We start from the raw sequence: 20300 nt of genomic DNA, 5'->3' as shown, positions 1-20300 counted from the left end.
GGGATTATTTGTCTGAAAACTCAGTCTGCTCACTCTTAGACTGCTAGTAAGCTGACAGTAACTCACAGAATCCAGTTTAACAAGCACCTCAGCTAAATTTTTAAACCCTGATATTGTTACCTTCATGAAAGCAGAGATATTGTTAATAACAAAAATGCTCCAGGCTGATTATAATTAAAGAAGATGATGCTAAGACATGTATGCAAATGTCAAGATGAAACCCATTATCTGTGTAATGACTACATGCCAGTGATAAAAGTGGTCTATATTTAAACAAAACAAAACAAAAAAGTCCTAAGACTATACTTCTACAGGGCTTATCCATTTATTTATTTTGGCCTGGTAGAAAAGTCAATGAATGAAAAGCCCAACTGCTTCAGGGAACACAGACCATGCGGGTGGTATTTTGCATTGTCTACATTTCTAAAATAGAGAAGACTTTGGAAAGTAAAAGCTGCCAATAAGATGGAAAATTAAGTCCAATCAAATTAGATCACAGAATACAGCAGGTTACAGCTGGATACAGCTGGATAGAACCCTGCCTTTATATAACAGCTTAGTTAGTATCTGTGCTGACTGGATGTCTGTCATCAAAACAGAAGATAAACCAACACACAACTCCCAACACACAAGGACTTCCAAATCTTTTGACCAGACTGAAAGTCAGACTCCATCCCTAACACCTGCACGGGGTTCCCTTAGATTCCTAAGCAGGTGGTCACCAAAACCAGGGAGTACCCCATGTAAACCAACACTCCAGTCAACAGCCTGAGGATTAATCAGGAAGGCTGATTTGACTGAATTGAAATTAGTGAAGCCAACCACTGGGCGTGTCTGTGAGGGCTTTTCCAGAAAGTGTTAGCTAAGGGGGTGGGTGGGGGACAGAGCTGTCTGAATGTGGGGAGCACTATCCTGCAGGCTGGGTGCTAGGGTGGATTAAAAGGAGAGAATGAGAACACCCATCAGCCTAGACATTCTGTCATTCTCTCCCTGTCTGCCATGATGAATGGCCTTTGTCATATTGTTCTACCACCACGATGGTGCAGAATTAACAGAGCAAAGGGCCAGAAAGACCTCTGAAGCTCAAATACATTCTTCCTCCTCCAAACTGCCCATGACAGGCATCTTCTACAGCAACGAAAGCCTGACCAACGAAAGCTGTGTCATAATCCACTGGCTATAAAATCTGCAACCTGTCCATGTCCTTGCCGGTCCTTGGTGACCATCAGACTGTCATCACGTCTCTTCTTGAATCTGCTTCCTGGACTATTCTATGCTCTAGACTTCCAGTACCATGGCCCAATTAGCCTCCACTCAAGATTTCTTCTACAGATCTACCCAAACTTTACTCTCAAGAACACATCTGACCACTGTTGCTAGACTCTGGGAAAGGCCATCGAAGCTCTCACTGTTTGCAGAATGAATCTGAGTCCTTCTGTCAGATACCTGGGTGCCATGCCAGCCTCCTTTATATGCTTAACCAGGCAGAACAGGATTACATTCTCTAGAGCAATGGTTCTCAGCCTTTATTGCTGCCACCCTTTAATACAGTTCCTCACATCGTGGTGATTCCCAGCCATAACATTTTTATGTTGCTACTTCATAACTATAATTTTGCTACTGTTATGGATCATAATATAAATACCTGATGTGTAGAATATCTGATATGTGACCCATGAGGTTATGACCCACAGGTTGAGAACCACTGCCCTTAGGGATGGTATAGTATGACCAGTCCACAGGGCAAAACTTGGTAAACTATGGAGAACGGTTTTTAGTGGCACTACGAGTACAACCTATCCTTAGTTTAGAAAATTCTCAAAACCTACAATGAACAATATTCTGGGGGGAAGGTAATGCATGCACACACATCTAAAGTGTTTATGCTGACAATCGTATGCTGACAATCCAATGATGTTGGAAAGTGCATATTCAGTATTTTTTTCTGATCAAAGGCAAAAGTCAAAGTTTATATATCTTAAAATAATCCGATTTAAGACCAAGGGTGGCCCAGTCCCCTAAAGATTCTGAGTTTTGGCTGGGTCTTCTCACTGACTTCAATCCTCTAACAACCCCTGTCCCTAAAGATGACCACCAGCCTATATATGAGTATTGCCTCAGGGTAGGCTTTTCAACAAAAGGCCGACTAATACACTTTGTTGGTTATCAAAACCTGAGACCTGGTGCTCGATTCCTGCTTACAAACTACATGAAAACACAGAACAAAATATTACTGACTTCACACAGATTTGAGCTTTGTTTGGAGCCTTTTTTTTAATGATTTTTTTCTCCCCTTCTTTCTTCTGAAGTTTTAGTGCTACAAGAATATAATTCCAAGAAGAACAAACTATCTCAAAAAGGAACCCCCCACTCCAGCCCTTCAAAACCAACTCCCTGGCTAAAAGCAAACATTGATTAGTTTAACTTTGAAACCACGCATATATTCATAGGTGCTAAAGCAAATATCTTTAGCAAATATGCTACGGTATCAAGAAAACAGCTACATATATCATTAGTGTGCTGGGTGCAAGGGAGCATGCTATGATAGAAAATAAGGTCAGAATGGGCATCTCCCAAGGCAGCGTTTTGAAAGCATACGCAGCTGAAAACACAGCTCATGTGCAGTTTGTTTAAAACTAAATCATTACTTCTAATCTTATTTTCTATTTCCAGAGTGTATTTATTAAAAGCACAAATATCAAGGGACTGTCAACAAAAAAAAATTTTTTTAATTAAAAAAAAAAGTTAATAGGTCACAAGATCAGGTTGGGTAAAAGCTCAGTGGACTACTTGGAAGCAAACTCGAGGGAAGGCACAGTACCGTATAAGGGCACTGATTCTCTGGTATCACTCTCTCCACATAACACCTGGCTGCCTGGACAGGGAGTAAATAAAATGACAAAGCTTCACCATCACATTTGTGTTACCCTCCCATTCCAGTACCCTGTGACATCTGTGAGCACAGCAGGGTCTACTTACTATGGTCAATGTAAAATGTTCGGCCATCCAGGTGGATCCTTTCTTCCCAACCAGGCTAGCATCCAGGAAAAGGAGGGGGAGAGAATGGAGACATTGGTTAGCTGTTTCCAAACCCAAGGTGACACTAAAAACGCCAGGACCCTTCTTTACTCTTCTCTGCTAGGGACATCTGGAATATGTCAAACGATGCTAACTCAGGGGAGGGGCACAGTGAACAAGTTGCACCGAATCAAGTGTCTTGAACGCTTTTAATATATGAAGGACCAGAAATGGTGCTCCGTGGGAACCCCAGTAAACTGCTCAAGAATTGAGGGGGCTGGAGAGATGGCTAAGACAAGCACTTTATGCTCTTTCAGAGGGCCTGGGTTTGTTTCCCAGCAGCCACACAGCGCCTCAAAACAAACCATCCATGATTCTAGTTCCAGGGGACCTAGACTTTTGTGGACACCAGGCATACATACAGTCAAAGCAATATGACACATAAAAACAATAACCATAAGCTATATTTCTAAATAAAAGAGATCAGCCTGGAAAGTTCATTTAGTTGAAACACCTACTGTACTTCAGGGACATGGAGGAGGGCTCATCTAAACATGCATCACACAGTGGCTTTATTCTTTATTAAATGGCTGAGTAGCCCAGTCCTGAGGACTGTCACCATCTAAACAGAAGAACTAAAAGCTTTGCACAACCGACCAGATTTCCCTCCCTGCCTCTGCTTCTGTATCTGAGTGTAAAATTGCAAAAACAAAACAAACAACAAAAAACCCCACAAAAATCAACCCCCCAAGTTTATAAAGAATATACAACAAAGGGAAAAAACACAAGAAAAATCTACAATTTAAATGACTTTGAAAAACTTCCTGTGGTTATTTGTGCCTTTTTCTTCCACAGTATTTTCATGGGCTTTTTTTCCTATGACTTAGCAGTGTGACTGGAGCCAGTAGTTGCTAAGTTACAAACTAAATGTATGCTGCCTAAATTGGTAGCTGCAGTGTACACCTCTTGCAAATACCCTGGATCAAAAACTAACTTACACTAAGGGCTAGTATTTAAAAGCCTTCTTTTACAAGTCCTGGTACTGCGTACACTATAATGAATGTGCTTTTCAAACCACCCTAACATCTAGCCCTTCTCAGGAATACCAACCAATGGACCCACAAAGGCCGGAGGAGACCCACAGGCCTCTCCATGAACACTGAGAAGCTAAACAGACATTTCTAGACTACCTCATGTCTCTGAAGCATACTCACAGGAAGAGGGCCCAGGTCATTTGGATTCAAGGATGCTTTTGACCTCATGTGTACTGGAAATTTCAGCCGTGGATCTTCCTGCAGGAAAAATGTACATGGCAGCTGTTAAGAGGGATGGCTTCCCTTCCTCCATGTTCCCAGGCACCTGTGAGGGATCCTAGCCTTCTGCTTGGTAGAGAAAGCTTGTCTGCCATGTCTCAGGGCAGGAGAACAAACACTTCAATGTAAGTTTAACTGTTTCCCCAGGACTTAGAGAAGATGCAGGGAGGGGAAGGCAACCAGAAAGGAGGAAGCATGGGTATTCTCCAGAGAGGGAGATGGGGTGAGCGACCCTTTGAGAACAGCATTCCTGAGAACTGGGGTGTCCCCAAATGTTTCTGAATCGGTCTAAGCAGATAGTCCATGTGCTATTCCAGAGACAACCTGCTTCATCATATGAGACCATATGTGTGGTAGCAGGCAACTTGAATGGGATTCCTGACTGAGTTCTGATGATTAGATTCTTATTCATGTCTTAACATAAACCTTGGTAAGAATTTTTCCTTAAAGAATATTTTCCTCGGAGACCAGTGGGGAAAAAAAAAATCGATGAAAGAGAAATGCATACTCTGGCATCATGGCTCATGGTTTATGGTTTGCAAAAAGTTGACATCTAATCTTGCCACATCCCTCGTCTCTGTTTCTTTAGATGAGGAGAGCAGTATCAGAGATCCAGTTTCCCAAATTGACTTGCCGGAGTTGGGAGTTGTCCCTCACTTACACAGAACCAATTAGAATGTGATGGGCCTTAGACAATCCACAGCTTTTAAACTCCAAAAATTAAAAAACAATAAAACTCAGAATGATGCCCAGTCAACCAGAACAATAACACCATCAACCGAAGGTAAAAAGTAAACCGAGACATTTGACACTAGCTCCATCTCATCAAAGTAAATGAAGGCTGAGCTACCTGTCAAATTACTAAAAGGTTTACTGCTTTATCAATTTCCAGAATGAACAGAGGAAGACAGGCACACTGGAATATAACTGAGAGGTTTTTGGAAACATCAAGAGTAAAGAGGAACGCAAACAGCACAGGCAGCCTTGTTTTCTGAAAGCCAGAGATTTTAATTGAAGACATAAATCATCATAGCACTTCATGACAGATGTTGACTCTGAAGCCAATGCATCTTTCAAAAAGGCTAAGATGTAGTGTTTCCAGTATTCTGCAGCCCCCCTGCAGCACATAGAATTATGCCAAGATGTAGGATTTAGAGAGGCCAAGAAGCCAATGATCAGGATATCACTTGGGGTTGGTTAACTGGACAGTAGACTTAAATGAACTTCACAATATCTACTCACTTAGAGTTAATTCTGGCCTGGAATAGGCGATACCACACCTGCCAGGGACCCTTGAAACCCCAAGTAGCCAATGACCAAGTCAGGTTTATGAAAGCCTAGAATGGCTACTATGAGGTGAGAAATCCTGGGTGCTTTAGCAGGTAAGGCCAGTCAGGGAGTGAAGTCAACTATACAAGATGATTGGCTCTGCTGGCCACAGACAGGTGATGCAGAGAAGAAAAAAAGATACAAAGAATAGTGGAAAGTACCAGCTCCTGGGGGAGGGAAAGGGGCAAGGTCATTAAACAAGCACAGCCTTGCAGGTCTGATAAAGTGACTTGGATGCAAACTAAACTTCAGAGTGTGGGCAGGCTAACGACTCATATTTTATTGTAGTAGCCGCAATCAAAATAATGGCTGCAACTGCCAGGAGTCCATCTGTAAGGGATATGTGGCAATAACCGCCAAAGCCCTTGGATAACTCAAGGAGGTAGGCGTCTCTGTAGTTCATGGACACGTGACCTGACAGCTAAGGTCTGATAGGAACAATACTGAAAGAAAGGTAAAATGGGTTACTAATGCGGTCTTCAATGACAGGAATAGAAGGCAGTCAAGCAGAACACATTCACATATTTGGCTGGTCCTCCATTTCCTTTGGGTAGGGGTGTGTGTGTGTGTGTGTGTGTGTGTGTGTGTGTGTGTGTGAGAGAGAGAGAGAGAGAGAGAGAGAGAGAGAGACAGAGAGAGGGAGGGAGAGAGGAAGGAAATAAAAGGTTGCCTGTCCTGATACCTGATTTAAAAAAAAAACAAACATAAAATACAGGTATACCAATTGGTTAAAAAATGCTGTGTGCTTTTTCCTGTATTCTCAGCAATCATGCCTAGGCTACAGTCAGTTCTGTTAGTGTAAACTTGGGTAGCTAGCTGTAATTTAACTTAAGTTGTTGTAAAAACAGGCTGATGCCTTGTCATGTGAAAAACATCAATATATTAACAGGCATGCTCTTAGCTGCTCCCTTAACAGGTGGGTGACAAGGCTGAGGTCTCTAGTGGCTCCCAACATGCAATGTTGCTGGTGAGGCCAAAGCCATCCATTATTACTATTTTTAAAAAGCATGGTCAGATTTAATTCCAGTTAGACTGCTGTCACACAGCCTCTATCACTTGTGTGTATAAAGGCTGTGCACTGTAGACATGCTTCAAACAGACTTATACTCTCTGCGTATATAGAGGGGACACTGGCCTGGGCCTTCTTATGCTTCCAGGGAAGTTCAAGAACCCACAGGATGAAGGGGGAAGAAGTTGTCCTATCAGTTGTTTTTCCCTGTTCTGTTACAGCTCTCAGATCCAAAGAGAGGGTGCTACCCAGCCTCCGAGTCTCACAACAGCTACTGCAAACATGCCCAGATCCAGAAAGTGTCTTTTCTGTTCCTGCCTTCTCCCATCCTTTGTCCAGGCGTATGTGCAGTTTTGAATCTGTTTTTCAGGGTGAGAACACTGTATGGGTGGGCGTCTTTGTCTGGATGAGATAACACAGCCCTGTCAGCATATCCAGCTGCTGAGGAAGGGAGGTAAGGAGGGGTTCCCAGTTGTTGCCTCAGAACTTTCAATGGCCGCAGCAATGTAATGTTTTAATTAATTAAATGTCCAAGTGAGCAAATCAGTCAGTAGTAAGAATATGGATGAAAACAGACAACTGGTAATTAAAAGCAGGTTTCATTTGGCACCAGTGCCGGGGATAAATAAAGCCAGTGCTATTTAAAATGAAACCTGCCCAGCCGCACTTACTGCAGTTGGGGCGTGAAAGGCCGTGAAAAGGTTAGGGGATTTGATGACTAAGCTAGTTCACATTACTAAAATCATAGCTTATGTTGGCAAGCCACAGTGGCTCCATTCACTAATCCTCTGACTTTTATGATATTTATCCCCTATCGCTGGAGCTCTAGTTTCTGGCTAAGGCTTTGGAACTCCAGTAGCACCACGGAATATGGGAACACCAAAAGGACAGCCGAGGTTCTGTGTCAATGACAAAAAATAAAAAAATAAAGACCCCAAACCATTCTCCACGGTTCTATTTGCCAAAAAGTTGCTCTCTCCGCCTCAGCCCACAAGCCTGTAATACTATCTTCTGACTCAAAGGTGAGTTAAACAAGCCTCCATGTCATTCTATGCCTCAGAAGTAGTTATCAGTTTACCAAATGAATGTCATCAGATCTCAATGGCAAGACTCTTGGCAGGTAGGTAAATTCCTCTTTTGAAAATCAGAGAAGGGCCCTGAGAACAGTTCTCACTGTGGGGTGTTTGGAAATTTGATGAGTTCCTGATCATCAGTGTATCAGGAGGGTGATGGGAGCCATTAGCACTCAGTGTTGGGAGCTACGGACATTAAACATCCCACAGAGGAAGGCACAGGCCTACCCCAGTGGCCAAGAGTGCCCTTGTGGGGACACACTGCACCTCCGTCCCCAGGACATCAGGGAGCACACTGTCCTCTAGGCTGATTCTCAAGGGACTGAATTAGCATTACACCACAGACCGAGAGTAAATGATAGCCAGGGTCACCGTGGGTGAAGCCTTTTCTTTAACATAATGCCGCTGTCCCATCAACTGGACAGTCACCACCACCAGAAACCGGAACTAAAAGTGCATGGGCACAGTTGATCCAAGATGGAGGAGTGACCCAGGGAAAAACTCGCATCAGTTCCCAGCAAGAACAAATGCTGGGAGTGCAATGCCAATCCCTGCACTTTCTCTAAGTTCCTGCTGAATCAAAACCTACTGGGATCAAGAGACGCAAGTTCAGCTAGGGACCATGCAGTAAGCCAATACAGACTTCTGAAAGTTCTCTGAAGAAACAAAGAGCCCGCACAAAGAAACACAGAGGCATCCTTTCACCTAGCGGCACCTCACTTCTCCCAGCTGCAATGCACAGGCTCTTTCATGCGTGTAATTTCAGAACACGGGAAGGATCAATCAGCATGGCAAGAAAAAAATCCATTTTGTCAAAATGTTCTCTGGGAAGGACAGTCAGGTTTGAACCAGGTCATACAGGCAATCTTTTAATCCACGAAGAAAGGGAAGAAAACGTAGCACAGAAATACAAAGTGCTGATCTGAAATGCCCACCAGAATGAAAATGGCTCCCATTGAAAGGCGTGTGCATGGCAAGAAAAGATAGGGAAAACATTATTTCCAAACCTAATTCTTAATGCAATTACCAAGAGTATGAGATGTGATACAATTGAAATCAAAAGAGTAGCAATGTGAAGGCCACCTCTGCCCGCCCCGCCCCGAATGGAACAAATTATTAAAACCAGAGCTTTCCAGGACTGCCAATCTGGTTCAGCGCCCCAGTGGCTAGTGTCTATAGCCACAGCGCCCAGCAGCCCAATGGGACACTTGCTTCAGAGTTGGCGATGAAACTCCTCTACAGGGACCACGTGTACTGAGTCAGGAAAGAAAGGAATTAACTGGAGCTTGAGGTGAAAACGGAGCCAAATAAAAGCAGCAGCCTTACCCACGTTGTAGTCTTTGTGTTATGGTCAATGAAGAAGGGTCGGCCGTTTGGAGCTATCCTCATCTCCCAGCCTGGTGGCAGGAAGCTCTGTGTGACTTTGTGTTGTGGTTTGGGGGAGTTGTAAGGTGATGGCTGAGGGGACTGTGGGTTGGAAAGGGTATCTTTCACAGCACGGCGTATGGGTGAGTCCTTGGCGCCCTAAGGGACAATAATGAGTGTTAGAACTCTTTGCCATGTGCCAATCCAACACGTCACAATGCAGCTGGTGCCGCAGAAACTCTTCCCCGGAGACCAGCAAGGGAGAGGCTCCTCCGAACCCCATTTCTCCATTTACTTTCAAACCAACCTAACCATACATCTTTCTATATGTTAAGTATGCAACAATATCAAGGATGAATAGTCACAATTCTTTGCCAATCATGGTAGCCAAAAATTCCATTTTTATGGGTGGAGATTTCAGAGTGAGTAAGATGGGCTTCTGTTCTCAAAGAGCCCGTCGTCTACTGAACACACTGACAGATTTTAGAGTCCAGAAGGAGACCTCCATCGGTAGAGGCAGCCACCTGGAATGACAGTTGTTACCCCACATTCCCACCAGTCTAGAAGTGCTCTCACCCACTCCCATTGCTTAGGAGCTTGCCTCGGGCACTTTAATTTATTCATTGACTTCTAGCTTTTCTGAGTCTCAGGCATTTGTGAGGTTCAGAGCTGCCACTAAAACACAACCAAGAGAGCGCAAAAGCAGATGTCCAGCAATGACTTAAGAGATGAAAATACACACTAGAAGCATGTACCCACACAATGGAAGCCCCTACATTCAAAGAAAATATGAACAAAGCAATAACTGTAGTATAAGACTCAACGGAAGCATCTATTTGGAAGAGTTATGAGTTCTGATGAGGTAACAGGCAAGAAGGAGCAAACACAAGAGGAATGGTACAAGTCCAGCAGAGATGAGCACCGGTCACCAAGCATGGCGCCAGTCAAATGAGAATGGAGATTATGAGAGAGTTCAAAATGTTAGCTGGGCAAGACACAGACGCACGAGGGCAGTCTCACAGCGCAGCCTTCACCACCACGTGACTGCTCAGTGTGGAGCTGCCTGAGGACGAAGTCCAGCTTAGAGAGAAGAGAGAATGGAGAGAAGCCACAGGTCCTTGGTTAGATGAGGCAGCCTTCTCACCTCCAGTGGGGCAGATAAGGTTACTGTTGGCGAGCTGAGGCTACGAGGCCGGCGGATCTGAGGCTCGACTAGGTGGTTGTTACTGTTTGTGGCTGATCCGGAGGCACCATCTTCTGCAAGCTATTTTGGGAGGCAAAAACAAGTTAGCTTTGTATGAGGATCTCCCTGTGTATGATTAGGAACATGAACCCCAACAATAACACAGTCATAATAAGAGGTCTGGTCTATTTAAAGTATGTGGGAAATAATTAAACCTAATAATGGGGCAAAGATGGGGAGACACATTCAAGAGAAATAAAAATGAATCACTGGCCAGTATAAAAACTAGCCTTGGGGGGAAAGAGGGATGTGGGGGTGGGGAAGGGAGTTGTCTACTGCCATAGCCTCATGTCACAGTAAAATAAATTGTTCAAGGTCCAAACTGTTCTACTGAGAGTAACACATGTCTTTGTTGTGAATATGCCTTAAATACAGGCCCTTTATAACAGGGCACGGACATCATCAGGGCAGGATGCTGGGCATTGCATTTTGGCTGCTGAGGCCCTTGAGCCTGGGTTAGATGGTGATCTTCATACCTGCATTATTGGTCGAGTCCAAGTTGTGGTTCGATTGTTATGATTGACATAATATGTGCGTCCCTTAGCATCTTTCCTTTCTTCCCAGCCTGAAGGTAGGCCCGGCGTGGTATGTACATAGGCCACTGATGGCTGTTTGTGCAAGAAATCATTATTATTTCACAACTAGAATTTGTTTTATGACCAGTTTAATAAAGTAGCACACACCTAGAAATTATATTTCTCTGGGCAAGAAAAGTTAATGCTGTTTGTATAGGAAAAAACCAACAACACAAACAGACAAAAACAAAACAACCCACATACAAAGAGTATCAGGAAGTCAGAAACAGACTTTAAGAATTTCAACTCTCCTGTCAGAAAGAAGGGATTCATATTCTTACAAGATTAGCTTTTAGATCCTGGGGTCTTTAATACAATTATCACTAAGGTCTCTGTAGAGAGAGAGAGAATGTACCATAACATAGTTCAGTTGCTGAAGTTCACTGCTCAACCATATAGCTGGAGAGAGAATTTCAAGCTACCCAAACTCTTATGCCCACAAGAAGAATGCTCCAGACATTTCTAGAAAGCTGGCTACCCACAGATGCTCAGTACATAGTTCTTCCTGAGGCCCAGTGTACACAAACTTATAGGCCAGAATGTGACACAGGGCCTTTTCTCTGTGACTTGCACTTCTGTATGGGGACATAATCTCAAGGAACCCTATCATGTCTATGGATCTTCATACTAGAGGCTATGTTTATAGTGGTGTAAAGACACAGAGTATATATTTCCCAATCTGTGATGTCCAGTTTGGACTGTAATTGGATACATACATACATACATTATATACATACATACATACATATTGAGATAGGGATTCACTGTGTAACCTTGGCAGGCCTAGGACTCACTATGTAAATTAGGCTTGCCTTGAACTCATAGAAAGCCTGCCTCTGCTTCCCCAGTGCTGGGATTAAAGGCATGTGCTACCACACCCTGCATGAATTTCATCTTTTTATATAAAGAATTCCCGAGACTTTGGCTTGTGTAAGAAGCAGCCTGAGAAACACAGCCTGAGTGAACAGGTATTAGACTGTACGGGAAGGTGAAACACAGACAGCAAAGGGTTGTCCAGGGCCAGCACCAGCCCAGGATGCTTGCACATGTGGTGCTGTATTTGGGCTGGGGAAGCAGAGCTCCAGGGGAGGGGTTCAGAAAGCCAGTCCCCAGCAAGGCCACCAAGGGGGGTAGAGGGACAGCAGCCCCGTTTCTCTGAATGCCGCCTTCCCTCTGGAGTGTTCTCCCACCAGCCCTTTAGGTACCTCAGCTTTCTTGGACTTACGCTGATCAAGTGGCTCTTCTCTTACTGAGCCCCCTTTTCATTCTGCCCTAGCTTCCCTGCTCACTTCTAACTTCTTTGGTGAAGGTCAAGGTCACAGAGTCCTCAGTGGACCTGGGACCCTAAACTAGAGGAAGCAGGAACATGTATATTGCAGTTACTAAGGACTGCAACTGAAGAGTTTCCTCTGTCTGCTTCCCACGCCGAACAGCACACTCCAGAAAAACTAACTTGAAAATGAACTGGGAAGCAGCTGACTCAGTGGTTATTTCTAAGCCCTGTTTATCAGGCAGGGAAAGAGAATGTTTAAGGAACCTTCCTGCAAAGAAATGCGACAAACATCTTGACATTTTCCCAGACAAATCTAAAGGATAAGGTCATTCCAAGAACAACTAATGACACAGCATCCTGTATCCAGGAGCAAGACAACCACCCACTAAGGGATGTAAAGCTCTTATGCCCATGAAAGACAGATCAAGTGGTCTACAGCCTAAATGGAGGACGCCAGTAACAATGCTCTACCTCCCTCCAAGGACTTCACCTAGACTGGCCAAAATGTCTGATGTACTGACAGCTAAGCAAATAGGTAATACTTTTGGCAAACTACACTTTGAATCACTCACTATGGCTTATATGACCAAAACTGGTTTAAACTACTGGGACTATTAAATGGCACTTGTTACTTTTCTCCTTTCTTGACGAGTTATGGATACATTCTCAGAAAATTCACTTCTAGAAACATTAAGACTTTAATAAGCAAATAGTGATGGCATTCCTGGAACATACTCTGGAAGCCACTGACTTGGATGGTTCACAATCTCAGAACTGAACAGCCTGCTGCAAGAACTTCTTGCACTCAGGTTCCATGCCCAGATCCACAGTTAACGGGACTAGTCAGTCTACAAAACTAGGAGGACAGCAGAGAGAACACTGAATTTGTCTAAAATCACCATTCTCCTCTCTACAGGGACTGGTACAGGAAACTGGTAATGTAGTAGCATCTATGCAAGATGCTGTTATTAAAATATTCCTTGACAGTGTTCTCTCTAAATGAGCGTGTAGAACAACGTGTTGATGATCACATTTAATGATGAAAACATGGCCATCCAAGACACGTGACCAGCAATGACAAGGCTCGGCTTCTCCAGACAGCTCTGTGCAAGAGGACCAGGCTTGGGGCCAAAAGACTTCACTTTTACTACTATGAGCACAGTATGCTTCAGGCCACCTCAAGACACAAGCTAGGCAATCCAAACATATGCTGAACTTAACATTTCCGTTTTCATCCACAAACCAAGTATACTGCTGTGTTTTATGATCCCAAATAGGCATTCATTTCAGTTTCACTAACTACAGTGAAGAACCAGATTATGTTTACACTGAGAAAATCTGACTATCCATGGACACTGACCATTGTAGATTCTCCATGACTCATCCAGACCCTGCCATAGTGGTATCTCAGGATATTTTTAGAATCTCTTCAGGGAAGATCAAAGGACTCTCTTGCTCTCTATTTGAAAGGGAGAGCCCTGGTGTGGCCTGTAAGAAACTGACACTGGTGTACAGGCTTTTGTCATAAATCAAAGGACCATGACGCCTTGGCTGAGGATTAGAGCTTCATCATGGTGTAGGGAGAAGTTTTACATTGAAGGATGGTTACCACAACATAGTGGGCTGGGAATGTCCTTCAGCAAGGGAAAAGTGCATAGTTGTGGTGCATTTCCATCACTGAATACTAAGTGATTATTAACACAGCCCAAGAAAAATCAACACAAGCTAAAAATAGTTTGCTGAGCATTTGCAACATCATGTTCCCCCCCCAACCCCAAATAAAACAAAACAAAGCTGATGCATATAACTGCAGCACACACATGCTTGTAAGAGCTCAGGGAGGAGTGAGGTGACACATCACAGGATGTTTCTGCCTGGCATATGCATCAAAGAGGGGGTCAGAGGGAAAAACCGTGCTAGGAGACAGAATAGGAAATAGAGGACGGAAGGGAAATAGACTTGGTTCTTTCAAACTTTTCTAGGTACCAAGAAACCATGGCACATCAGGGCGGGAGGATCATTTAGGAACTATCATTGCCAAGTCTTTAAAAAGAGCAAACCCAACCCATGTTTTAAGTCACTGATGGAGGACACAGGCAAGAAGGGGGCAAGGAGCCAGATGACCTTGTTTGTCGGGCATCTTTTTACTATAGTAAAAAGTCTGGCATTACAGCAGTTCAGGTTGCACTGACATTTGCTATCATTTGCTATCCTAACTCTCCAAAGCTATAAGCAGGTTGCAAATCCAATTAAACATAAAAACAGATGCTACATTAAGAGGATGTTTATGAGAATAAAGAAACACAACCACCCCATGGAATGGTCTCTCAGCACACAGTAGGAAATCAACTACCTCAAGCAGACTTTCTTTGAAATCTGCTGGAGGTGGGGCCTGGCTCTCCAGTACATGATTATTAAGCAAGCCATGGCTGCTTAGCAACCTTCCACTGTGCTCTCTGCACTGATGGCCAATCTGAGTTTCCTCTGTGTAACACTGAATTCTAAACATTCTTCAGTAAATCAGCTGTTGGGTAGGTAAAGTCATTCACCAATAAAAAGTAGCCAGAGCGTGTACAATAAAAAAAGTTCTTCAAATGGTCATCTAAGTTCAAAGCATCAGATACAGGCAGGCCTGCAAGGATCAAGTACAACACAACAAAAACAGCTAGCTAGATTAAAGTTACATAGAAGCTTAAAGCAAAATAAGAAATAAATATTAAATAAAGCTTAAATCAAAATAAGAAAATAACAACAATAGTGGATACTTGCATTGAAATATCCTAATTGCTCCCTGCCCTGGAAATCATAAAAACACAAGTCCATTCCGATGAGTCAAAATCCTTGTAGTAGAGCAAGGTTTTTAGTTATGATGGAGATACAGAAAAATCTGGCCCCTGTTTTAAAAAATGTGGTATAGGAAATAGAGAGGCATGCACAGCCTCTCTCACATTTGGATCCACATGTATAGCCCTAAATTATTCCTACGGCTTCTCTAGTTGAACCAAGTGTTAGGGCAAGCAAGAGAAAGCTCAACCAGGAACAAAGACACTGACAAAACTATGTTTGAAAGGCTCAGATTAGGCACACTTAACCAGGCTTGACAGTGCTTCTACTAGAATTACACAGGATTAAAAATGACTTCATTTTACCCAGTACCTTCCAAGAACCCAAAATGAGAAGTTTGTGATGAGAAACACGCATGTGTCTCTGTGCCACATAGAAACTGACCTTATTTTGAAACTGGGGGGGCACTCATTCACCATAATCAAAATCATAAATACCCCCACAGCCTTTCACCATTAGGGTCCCATAACTTGTGTCATTACCGTTGATTCCTCACCACCCGTGACAGTTGATGACCGCGCTCGCCTAGTTGGGGTGCTGGGCTGTTAAATGATAATGTACATCAGTAACTTGCATTTGGGGGACCATCCACTGCTTAGTGAATCAGGAATCACTGCTGCGGCGATGCTGTGCCAGGCGACATGAGATCGGGATTCCCAATCTCCACCTTGTCCAAACGAAGCTGAGCACATACCGATGACCAACAGCCAAAAGAGAGGAGAGCACATACCCTCTCTGTACCACCATATCAACCCAAAGAGGCTTAGGCTGCATCCTTGATAAGGAGTGACTAAAAGCCACTTCAAAGGGGTGTTTCCTGCTCCACAATCCAAAACTTAAGATTCTTTTATCTGCAAATCTCCAAGAGGCCACAGGTGGTCAGTGAATGCATAGCATCTTATGGACAAGGAGAGAAGGTGGAGTCATGGTTTCCAGGCAAAGGGACTCCATGGGGGGGGGGCATTGACCCCGATTTTGAAGAGAGTGAATGCAATTGATTTCTACGGGAAAGTCACAGAATCATCAGGGCGAGAAGGGTCCCCACCAGTTCATCACAGTGTATGGTTCTGCTTTGGGAGGTTGGTACTAGATCCACTCAGAGTGTCATTCACCAGCCTTTACAGTGAACTGACTCCACAACCGAATTTATTATTTTGGCTGGCAAACCATCACTTCATTTGTAACCATAAAATACTAAAACCCAAGCGGAAAATGTCATTTGAAGTCAGGTAAAAAATGTATACAGTGAGGAAGATGTTTTCAAAAATTTCAAATCTGTTGCCTGCCTTCAAGTTCATACATAATGGAGTGGGACATTAAGGAGGACTTATAACAATAAAAACATAGGCATGGCGGCTCATGCCTGCAATCACAGCACTCAGGAAGGAAAAGCAGGAGGCTGTTGCAAGCTTGAGGCTAGCCTGAAGAGTTCCAGGCTGGCCTGGGCTATAGAACAAGACTCTGTCTTAACCCCCATCTCCCCGACAAAACCCACAAAATCCAAACAAACAAAAGGCCAAGGTCTAATATCATGGTGAACATTTAAAACCACAGAATATTTCCACCTCCCGAAGAAGAAACACATTTTTGTCAATTCTTTCTTGCGAGGCAATGCCCATCTGCCCTCCATTTTGATATTTAGCATATATTGGAATCAAAAACCCCTCTACCACACCCACGTGCGTGCACTCAGATTTATCACAGCTGTAGGAAGGAGAGAGCAAATGGAAGCTGATGTTTCATTCCCAGAGCTGCCTTTACTGTAGTTAGCACAGGCACTCTAAGGTGGTAGGAAAAATTAGGTTGTCTTGCTGGAAGAGTTCTTCCTGACCAATGTGTTTGCAGGGTTCATATACCAGGACCACAGCTAAAGCTGCTGAATGGACCACACAGTTATAGGCCTATACACATGTCAGAAATGCATAACTTTGAGTGAGAAACCAAAGCAAGCTTTTGGCATTTTTGGAAGCTTGCACAATTTACTTAAAATATCTCAACTATCTTGTTTTATAGGGTGAATGGATCTGCCCAGGAAAAACTCTTTCTCAGCAGCCCTGAAGATTTTAAATCAAAGCTGAAAAAACAGCTGAGGACTGGAAGTGAGTATTTATTACCGGTGGTAGGTGAGCCTGCTCAGCAACCGTGTCGGTAACACTGCAGGACCGAAGTCTGGACGAGGGCTCTCTCTGCTGCAGGAGAGGGAAAGACAGTCAGGATTAAAAACGAACACTCTCAGAATCAGTTTGGGGACTTGCATGCACTGCTCTTTGACATCTCTTTCAGAGCAATGACGGAAGTCCTTGCAGAACTCTGTTTCAATTCTCAGTGTTTCCTAGCAGACCAGCATTTAAAAATAAAAGGAGGCCAAGACTACTGGAAGGGAAAAGAGATAGGCCCCCACAACATTCAGGAGTAACAAGAGGTCAGCACTCTTGTATACTACCTGGGATGCCAGCTCTGGGCAAATTCTCAAGTGTCAAGAATAGAGGGGGAAAAGTGACACATAGCTCTCTATCAGCCACTAACACTGTTGACAGTGAGCTAGGGGAACTACAAGACCATCTGCCCTTAGACATGCGAGGTTAGGGGTTTATATTTAGCTTCCAAGTGGAACTTCATTACAGACCACCACCGCGTAGAGCAAACTGTGAGGCAAACCCAAAGTCTTGTGTGTTATACATAATGTTCTCATCACTAATTTGAACTCTATATTGGTAAACAAAGCCTCATGGATCTGAACGAATATCCTAGAAGGTCACAGACAGAAGCCACAGGTTCCTCACTAGCATGCTTACCCAGGGTACAGCTTACAGCAATGTGACCTTTAATATTTTAAAGTAACAAATATTAAGATAAAGCCAACCAAAGCTCTGTGGTGGTAACAGGGACTACTCATGCCTTCCCATAGTGGGTAGTGTGGAGTCATCCTTGAGCGAAAAGTTTGACCCATTGCTCTTGAATACAGAGTGGCCCTGAGCATCAAAATTGGAGGAAGTCCCCTAAGGATATGCTATCACACTTGCAACTTAAGTATATGCCATGCTTCTGGAAGCACTAGATACAAGTGCGTTCTACTCTAATTGTGACAAATGCTAATTTAAACCAGCACAGAAAACTAGGATTATTTTTCCCACGTGGTTTATACAAATGGTATATAGCTGCTATAATTTCAGTAATTTCTTCTTTGATACGTTTTAAATACATGGCTTTGTGGCTGATGCTGTTTCCATAGTAACAATTTTACCGACTCAAATATCTCATATAAATGCAACCTCTTTTCCATCCATTTAGTACTAAATTTTCATCTCAGTGGTATTTCTCTTTTTGAAAAACATTCATAGAATTTTAATGTGAAAGCACATTAACAAGAAATCCCTGAGGCTCATGCAGCAGAGGCCAGCAGTTTCTTTTAAAAGCAGAACACCGTGACTGAAGGGCTCCTAATTTTGTACTTAGTGGCTTTTATGCTTTATGTGGCCCTCATATAATTTACATTGAGTGTGCTCATAGGAACGACTGTCACATGAGGATGTCATTTCCAATGTGACTATCATCATCTTCTCCCAGACATCTTTAGATCCCATTGCTCGAGAAACACGGTGTGTACATTTGGTCTTAACTCTGCACACACTCAAGAATGGTCCACGGGCTTGCCCTGCAGTCTCACACTGTCAGCTGCAAAGTTCCCTGTGACTGATTTCATTCCTTCTCACTGGCCTGAAAACTTGTACAAAGTATTTCTCTGATGGCCGACTGCCCTAGTTCAAGTGTCGCCATCATGCCAGGGCCATGGTTTCATACTTTCTCTCCTCAGGAGTTCATATGTTATTGGGTTTTTGGGTCTCTTCTATCTCCTAGTCAGGCTTTGCTAGGGACAGCCACTTAAACATCTGGCCCTACTTATCTGTGAAATGGAACATACAGGTGTGTTGAGTATGAGTATGGCCGGGAGGTTCTAGGGTCCCTGATTTTCCACAGCACACGTGACCTCTGACGAAGACACTACTTTCACGAGCCTTGTGCATGGGAAAGAAATCTATAAAGTTAAAGCTAGAAATTATAAAACAAACAAACAAACAAAAATCACAGAATCTTGCTATTCTGAACATTTTACAAACAAGAAAAAGAGCTGATGAGAGGTCATTTCTTTCTAAATCAAAACAGGCTTTTACCTGCTAGGGCAAATTTTCATATGGACCTGCCTCTCCTAGAGAAGGGGTTAGTTACTGGGAGAACCTGGGATGACTGCGTATGGAAGACTATTGGCCAGTGGTTCTCAGCCTTCTTAATGCTGTAGCCCTTTAATACAGTTCCTCCCAACCACAAAATTATTTCTGCTGCTACTTCATAACTGTAATTTTGCTACTGTTATGAACCAATGTAATATCTGATATGCGGGATGGTATTAGGTGAACCCTGTGAAGAGGTCACAACTCTCAGGTTGAGAACCACTGTCCTTGGCTACTCTCTGCATATAAGAGTGTCCTAAAAGCAACAACAAAAGACTGACTACAGCTTAGCTTTTCTAGCAAGACCATGACTTACGATCAGAGAACTGAACTGTTCCCCATTGGAGTCTGGAGTGATCTGTAGCCTTCTGCTCAGTTCCTCTGACAGCTCTTGGGGGCTGGTCCGAGACACAGGGGAGGCAGGAGGTGGGGGCAGGGCCAGGCTGAGAGAATCTCCTGCCATGTTCACTTCCTCTGAAATGGTCTCCCAAGGCTTTGAAGGAATCAGACAGTGGGGTAAGTGCTAGGAACTGGGGCTTTACCTACCTTCCCTCCAATAAAACATGCAACATTCATAACCATGAGTATAACTGTAATCAACACCTACTCAGCATACGACCTTCAGGGTAAGCACATAGGGACAGGACCACTGTCCCAGTTAACAGGCTGGGAAAACTTGGCTGAGAGAGCAAATTGCTGACATAAGCAGGTGTGGCCAAGTGTGAAGGAGGCGGGGCCAGTGGCCATGATCTCACTCACACCTTATGGATACACACTCTGCAGCGCTTTTTGCCCGCCTTTGTTATGAATGGATTAGAAACGCCTCAAGAATTTACAAGTAATTTTCATGTTTTCTTTTTTTTCTCCCTTTCTAACTGCTGTGAGGGTTCTTAATGAAAGCAGCTTAGATGCTGCAGAAGAACAGTTAGTGAAACTTGTGAATGACTTCCCAGCACAAGGTAAACTGACCCAAGGATCAGAGTCATCGGCATCATGTTAAGATAATTTCTGATTTGTTGCTTAATTCAT

General features: G+C 43.5%; 1 protein-coding gene across 8 annotated transcripts in view; it reads right to left on the bottom strand.

Moving 5' to 3' along the window:
• Nedd4l (NEDD4 like E3 ubiquitin protein ligase) overlaps nt 1-20300 on the bottom strand; it is a 313745-nt gene that overhangs the window by 25180 nt on the left and 268265 nt on the right. For 6 of the 8 annotated variants that reach the window (XM_051201148.1, XM_051201150.1, XM_051201154.1 and 3 more), the window contains 8 exons: nt 19588-19764; nt 17157-17231; nt 15525-15584; nt 10827-10958; nt 10252-10371; nt 9069-9266; nt 4233-4310; nt 2980-3034 (listed from right to left, as the gene is read on the bottom strand). In XM_051201148.1, the coding sequence (XP_051057105.1) occupies nt 2980-3034; nt 4233-4310; nt 9069-9266; nt 10252-10371; nt 10827-10958; nt 15525-15584; nt 17157-17231; nt 19588-19764 (895 nt within the window). The remainder of the gene's footprint in view (nt 1-2979; nt 3035-4232; nt 4311-9068; nt 9267-10251; nt 10372-10826; nt 10959-15524; nt 15585-17156; nt 17232-19587; nt 19765-20300) is intronic. The other 2 variants (XM_051201149.1, XM_051201153.1) reach the window with 2 other exon arrangements.

Source organism: Phodopus roborovskii, unplaced genomic scaffold (genome assembly GCF_943737965.1).
Source record: "Phodopus roborovskii unplaced genomic scaffold, PHOROB, whole genome shotgun sequence".
Taxonomy (NCBI): domain Eukaryota; kingdom Metazoa; phylum Chordata; class Mammalia; order Rodentia; family Cricetidae; genus Phodopus; species Phodopus roborovskii.
Note: the sequence above shows the minus strand (reverse complement) of the source record. Positions and strands in the feature narration are given on the sequence as shown.